Source organism: Sinocyclocheilus anshuiensis, unplaced genomic scaffold, assembly GCF_001515605.1.
Source record: "Sinocyclocheilus anshuiensis isolate Anshui unplaced genomic scaffold, SAMN03320099.WGS_v1.1 scaffold1160, whole genome shotgun sequence".
NCBI lineage: Eukaryota > Metazoa > Chordata > Actinopteri > Cypriniformes > Cyprinidae > Sinocyclocheilus > Sinocyclocheilus anshuiensis.
This window is the reverse complement of record NW_015552641.1, coordinates 149,575-156,989: the sequence shown is the minus strand read 5'-3', so window position 1 is coordinate 156,989 and position 7,415 is coordinate 149,575. Positions and strand designations below refer to the sequence as shown.

Below are 7,415 nucleotides of genomic sequence, written 5' to 3'. Positions count from 1 at the left end.
TGGGCTCCCTCAAGAGGGCAGTGTTCGTACAAAGCGATGCATTTAATGTGAGACAGTTATGTGCCATAAAGCGTCACGCTGCTTATTCAATTTATACTGCCAGACTGCAAATGTGCCCCTAATATATTTGCACGTAAACAGAGTCAAAGGAAGCCAAAACAAAAGGTTTCAAACAAGTAAATAAAATATTTTCAAACGTTTCAGCACTGATTAAACTTATTACAAGTTAGTCACAGCATGTACATTTCACCGGTCGCCAAATACGCTACCAAAACAAACAAACAAACAAACAAACAAACAAACAAACAAACAAACAAACAAACAAACACAAGTTACGTTCTTCGCGCGCGTTCCTTTTTTTAAAAACGTTCATTTAAATTCAAGTCAAGTCATTGTGTTTGCACACTGTTTCTAAAAAAAAAAAAAAAATAAAATAAAATAAAATAAATAAATAATAATACAAATAAAAAATAAAACAGTAGGCTAGGCTATACAAAATTATTGAAAATAATGATAAGTGTCCAAACTTCTGACTGGCTATTTTAGGTTTGATCTATAAGTAAAGACAATAGAAAACGACACAGTATGAAACAGCAGTAAAGACATGCTGTCTCATTTCTGGTGAAAAATAGATGACTTTTCTCTCTCCAAGTTGACCTTACACTTCTGCGCGTGCCCCTTCCTCCCTATCAGTTTCTGAATGAGCGGCTCTGCCTAAATCCCTCCCACTTGCGCTAAATTATCAAGTTTTTTTGCGAAACCTGTGGTACTTTAAAAAGGCAAGCCTCTCGCGAGGAGAAGAAACCCGGTCAGAGTTTGCCCGCTGAACGTCTCGTTCTCTATTTCAGTATGCAGGTGTCTGTCAGTACGCGGCTGTTGCTGCTGTTGTTGCTACAGGGATGTTTCACAGCTGCGCACGGATGGAGAGCTTTAAAAAATGATGCGACAGAAACGATAGGTCTACCTGAATACACGGAGGACAGGAATAGACCCGAGGAGCAGATACAACTTTCTGACAACAACACAATGAACCGAGCTAAGAACGGAGGAAGGAGGTCATCAACCAACTCCCGTACTTATGGTAAGTAAAAAGAAAAAGGATCTTTAATTAATAGCATTGAGCTCGATCAAAGCAGATCAATACTAACACAAACATGTAGTCAAAATATAATAGCAAATTGTTTTTTTTCTTTTCTTTTCTTTTAAGATTATTTGTGGGCTATTTTCCCTTAAAAATTGGCCCGTATCAATCAACATCAACACATTGAATGAATATGTACCAAAATAATTATTTTGAATTTTATTTCAGCTCTTTTTTAAGCAACCTCTTAAGTAAATCTTACATTAGTGATTCGATTTTTTATGTAAACAAGTACAGCTTTTTTTAAAAGAGTAAAATGAAGTAGAATACTAAAAATATATAAAATATATTTCAACACTTTTAAGGAATAGGCCTATGCGTCTTTTAGTAAGTTTTTGCATGTTTGCAAGTTAACAATTTGGGTACTGTGTGTTTTAAATGTGTGTAAAAATTAGGAGGTATGAAAAGGAATTAGTGTCAAATATAATTAGACAATTTCCGCTATATAGATCTGTTATCTAAAATGGATTGTCAGCTGAAAATTTCATGGGTAACTAAACAGCAACTATCTGTAATGATATTTGCTCCAATAATTTGTTAATAACATAATTTCTCCAACCAATGACTTTAAAAATTTGCCCTGTATTTTATAGTGCAAGGTGTTTATGTAGGCTACACATACAATCATCATTTACTTCTACGAAACTGGATATACCTATATTGGCTCTAAACAGATGTGGCCGCTTCAAAATAAAAGCTTTATAGTAGTTCAGAAAGAATGCATGCCGTTCCACCTTTTCACCAGCACAAGTGATGCACTAATTTCGATAACCCTTTTTTGTTACTGTATCCCCATTTTTACATAATTAGACAAGGTTTGCCTTTCCATAACCATCTAATTGCAACAGTATGGTTTCAGCATAGTTGAAAATGTGAGAAGTTATTCTAAGGGGTCATTTCTTCAGGGTATTGCCACGATAGAGAATGACTCCCATCTGTGAAAAGTAAAACTACTGTGAATTCAAACCTACACTAGTTCTAACAATATACACTGTGTGTGTGTGTGTGATTGTGTATGTTAATGTCAGAATTAAGAAAAAAGTCTCTTAGAGCTTGTTTCCAGAGCACAAATCAAGACTGCTTTGAAAAAAAAAAAAAAAGGCTGGGGAGGTTTGAGAAATTGTCTAATTTTATTGCTAAATAAATACACAGATTACTTCCAAAAATAATAACAAGCGAACCTCCATGAACAGAGTAATGAAATTATGGCAATAACAATAAATAATAAAAATAATTAAGGATTGAGCAATTCGTAAAGTCAACCAAAGATGCAAGATAATTTCGGATATCTAATTATGTTAGTGAACACCCCTAAATCATGTTGTGTTTCAGCATAAGGAAACAGTTATCCAGCCAAGCATGTACGTTATAGTCGCTCGTTAAGGGGTGGAGAAAGATATCACACTCTCATGTGCTGCTCTTGAAGGGGTGACGTGTGGTGTAGTTTCTCTGGTGGTCAGTGTGGGGTCATGTTGAGATATGTTCATCTTCTCCTGGCTCTCGTCCCGCTCCTCATAAAACATCAGATCAGGTTTTCTGAGAATCAGGGGAGGCAGAACCTGAACTCATCACACACATAAATCCTTTGTTCTTCTCCACGAGGGGAGCTGCAGAATGAAACAGATCTTTCCAATCTCAGTTTCATCTCTTTAACTGACACATTAAAAGCGAAAAAAATAATTGTCAATGTGTTTTCTGAGGAGTACATTAAATTCAAATCTTATTGGAAAAAAGTTAGCTCTAACCCAGAGAGTCCGAAGTCTTTTGATCCTGTTCACAAGCAATCAGTCCTTTCTGTACAGAACAATCTGGTATGTTGTTTAGTGTCTGTGGGTTTCTAATTAATTGGAATTCTCATCAATTCCACCCTCAATCAAGAGCACATCTACTACAACTTGTTAGCCAAATCCAAACCAGATAAAAAAAACAAAAACATATTGTACTGATATTAAAAGATTTTATCATGCATTTCCTTGCTAGCTGGACACACAACAATTTTTTCTGGGAAACTCGACAAAACATAAAGTCAACTTTAGGAAATTTACTCAATGCCTGTGTAAATAACAAAACATGAAAAATAAAATTTGTTTTGCTTATTGTAGCTGTGAATAGTCCAAAATCCAGTATGTCAAACAGGCTATAATAAATACCAGTTCTGGTAGCTGTGTTTTATTTAAGATGTTTCCCTAAACCATTTTGTAAACATTTAACTCTGTTTTGGTTGTCCTCTCTTTCCTAGAAGCCTCTGAACTAAGCTGCCGGGAGCTGCGTTCTACCCGCTACGTTACAGATGGATCTTGTCGCAGTGTCAAACCTGTGAAGGAACTGGTGTGTTCTGGTCAATGCCTTCCAGCTCACCTTATGCCAAACTCAATTCTAAGGGGAAAATGGTGGAGAACCAGCTCATCCGATTATCGCTGCATTCCCGCTCACTCCCGCACCCAGCGGATACAGCTCCAGTGTCCTAACGGACCAAACCGGACATACAAAATCCGAGTAGTTACGTCTTGCAAGTGCAAACGCTACACTCGCCATCACAACCAATCGGACGTCAAGGAGTTGTCCTCCAAGAAGCCCCGACGCAATAAGAAGCACCGTAGTAAAATGCCATCAGTCAACAGCAATTCGTACTGAGGGGAAAACATGAACTGATAGAGAAACTCTCTCCTGCACACATACAAATACACCTATATACATATGCACACATATTTCAGAAACTGCAATCCTCAACTACAAGGGAAGGAATGAACACATTAGCTTTTAACAAACTTGTTGGCGTGCAAACCACAACAACAAGTTTCCAATGTTTTTCAGATGTCTCACTGTTTGTATGTGCTCTTGAGCCGAAATAGTCCCAGTTTGATCACAGAATGCCAACGGACTAATGGACACTTGAGTAAAAGACGTATGCTGTTATGTGAGATTAGTTCAGGGAATGTGATAGTTCATGATATTTTGAGGAAGGAGGAAAAACTCCATATATTCTTGCCCAAGCAGTTCAATTCAAGTTTGAAGTTCATTGAAAGGGTAAGCTAACTACGGGGAAACACACGGAGCGCTCAACCAATCCACCAAGCGCTCATGTGAATGTTTGCGTACCAGATTTGTCCTCCTCTTTTGGGACTGGGAGTAAAGTGTGATTTGACCGTCCAGCCGTGTCGGGCCCAAAAGACACGCCACTGCTTGACAGATTGCTGAGGCCCAGAATTCTTAACCTTGGTCAATTTTACCAGCCCACGAGTCCTCTTGACGGGCTGGGGAGCCGAGCCAGTCACCATGTGAGTTTCTGCAACTTCACATTTCCACAACAAACTGAACGGAAGTGGCAGCTACAGAGAGTTCGAAAAGTTGTGTCAGCCCTCCACGGTCCAAGTCCCCGGAGGTCAAGAACCGCAAACGATATTCCTGTGACTTGTCCTAATTACCAAATAGTTCCATTCCTGTGTTTAGGATTTGAGTCATAAAAAGCCATTTCCTCTAGACATGGTCAGTTCCTGTTTGTTAGAACACCCGAAAAAGAGGCCCACATGTGTGCAAGAATCTGCAGCAATTCCTCGCGGGCAAAGAACCTTTTTGCACCCTCCTTCAATGGAAACCATTTGGAGATATTCAGCTATCTGCAGTCGCTAGCAGGTTACCTACATCCATTACTGAAGTCTTCAGCAAAGATGTCATCCTTCTTGTCTTGTGACTGGAAAAGGAGAGACAAATAAGTGAACCAAACTTTGAAATTGTGGTCTGGATGTTGATTTTACACAGGATAAAGAGATAAGAGAATGCCAATTGTTCAACATTTTCTGCTCGTGACTTCCCTGCCTTTTTTTTTTTTCTCTCAAAACAGTGCTGATAATATTTGCTTATTTTTCAATTGTGTATTTGAAATAGCAACTGGAAGGGATTTTTATAATGTAAGCTGACTTGCCATGAATAGAAACTTGTACATACTGTACCTGTGCGGCCACATTGAGTGGTATCTTTTGTCCGACCAAAAGACTGTTACAAAGAATGAATTGCGTATTTATTTTTTTTCAATTTCATCATTTAAATTATTTATGCATTCTTTTTGTAGAAAATAATAGCCATTATTGTACTATATGTAATTATAGTGAATTCCATAACGAAAAAGAGTACATGAATAAAGTTAAGCAACGTATATATGTGAAAAGAAGTGTGTTTGTTATCATTCTTGTCAGACTGCTTTGACAGATCCTTTCTCCTCTCGGGCCGTGCCTGCACGCTAAATCCGTCCCTCAATGAGCCCTCTGTAAACAATATTCCACAATTAGGAAGTAGAGGCTTTGTAGCACTTTGGAATGTCTAAGACACCTTTACAAAAGGTGAGAAAAGGAAAGAATCCCCTCGTCAGACAGGAACAGTACAGTCACAACAGAAACAGCTCTTTTTATCCGGTATAGTGAACTCAACCCACAGGCTTCCATTCATCTGTTTGCTTGTTTAAGCTTGCAGAGTCTGAGCCATAGATTGACAAGGAAATGTGTATTGGCGGACTTGTTTTAGTCTTTCTAATCTTGTCTGTTGCACACTTAAGTGCTTCCTCATGATGAAATTCTCTGTATTAGTCTAACTGGGTCCAGGCTGCTCAGTACACAAACTACATGGAAGTCATTATGCTGTAAAACAAACTAATTTACTTTTTATTACATGTTCGAAGTGTTTATATACGCTTATATTGTGACTAAAAGATGAAACACTGGGGAAACATTCTAAACTAAATGATTTTCATTTCTTGTTCTACTATCCAACAACTATTGAGAACATTTTAATTCAATTCCAATATAATCGTCCCAAATTCATGGCCACTTGACATGACATCAAAAGTAGCTGGCAGGCAGAAGCATTTCCAAGTAATTCAAGAACAAGTGCTTGAACGTGTCACTTGAGTAGTTCCTAAATAAATTGATGCTGACAAAGCATCTGACCTGAGTTACGGCCGCTGTTTGCGGTCGTTACTCGGCAGGGACCTGGCACGGACCTCCACAGCCACAGGGAAAGCAGGAGTGTGTGAGAGAGGTCAGCTGGGACTCACTCCTCAGTGCGTGTTTAACACTTTTGTGCCTGCTCCACAGTATCTCAGACGCCACAGCGCTGCTCAGACGCTTAACTCCTCCAGAGATCTTGTCGGTCAGACCAGGCAATAGCTGGGTATGCACTTCTTAACCCTACTTTTGTCCTTGGGTCTATTTTGATCTGTTTTTTAGTAAATAATGTATTATAAATACAGAAGATATTGGAACATTGGCTATGGGACAATTATTATTTTTATTTTCACAAAAAATCTATGAATAAAAATATATTCATATATAAAATAAAATTGTTTATATTTTAAATAAAATTACTTTTTTATATATACAAATATATGACTGAAGTCAAAGTTTTTCAAAGCATAATAGACATAACTGAATTTGATCCAAGGACCAGGTGGGTGCAGTTATTTAGGACAATAGCAGGTTAGGAAAATGAGGGGGCTCTAAAACTGTCATTTAACCCTGTTAGCCACTTGACTTTGACTATAATGTATTGAAGACATTCATTGTTGAAGTCATAGCTCAACCTAAGATGACGTCTTTACCTTCCAGTGTCTCAAAGCAACACAGGCTGACCTTTTTTAGTGGTACACTGTGGACTTCCAGCACATGATGGTGATTAAGTAAATCTCACTGAACTGAAGCTGTGTACTATCAAATTAAATTCAAAAAGTAGTTCTTGAGGTTGCATAGTACCTAAATAAGTTCATGCTGACAAAGCATGAGTCTATAGACAGTCATTAATGAAGGCACTGTTCTTCTTCCAAATGTAAGTCAATAAAACATCTGATCAGCTGATTTACATATTATGTTAGAGTAGATGGTTTCTGTTATTGCCAAAAACCAAAATACCTCAGTGATATATTTTTCAGTGATGATTGCTCTGTTAGCTGGGATTATGTTGTAAGTTTTGGCTCAATCAAAAAAAGTAAAGGTCAAATTCTCACAATTGTTTGAATCTCAAGTTTCCTTCTAGACTTGTATAATGGCCCAACTAATGTCGTCAATGTCCAAGTTTTTCCTAGGGTGGGTATAGTATATTTACTGAGCGTAATGTTAGACGAAAGGAACAGAAGTTTGTCAGGAGCCAAATGCATGAAACAAGAAACAAAAATTCCCCAACATACAGTGCGTCCCAAAAGTCTGAGGCCACACTGAAACCCTGGGAATTCAATCTGAAAATAAATATGAATGAATGAAATTAAGTGTAAATGGGGTTTAAATTATAT

General features: G+C 37.8%; 1 protein-coding gene across 1 annotated transcript; it reads left to right on the top strand.

The window, feature by feature from the left end:
- Positions 1–792: 792 nt before the first annotated feature.
- Positions 793–5,296, top strand: LOC107666934 (sclerostin-like). The gene is made up of 2 exons (XM_016458465.1): positions 793–1,081; positions 3,381–5,296. The coding sequence occupies exons 1-2, from the start codon at positions 850–852 to the stop codon at positions 3,773–3,775; spliced, it is 627 nt and encodes a 208-aa protein (XP_016313951.1). The 5' UTR covers positions 793–849; the 3' UTR covers positions 3,776–5,296.
- The last annotated feature ends 2,119 nt before the right edge of the window (positions 5,297–7,415 follow it).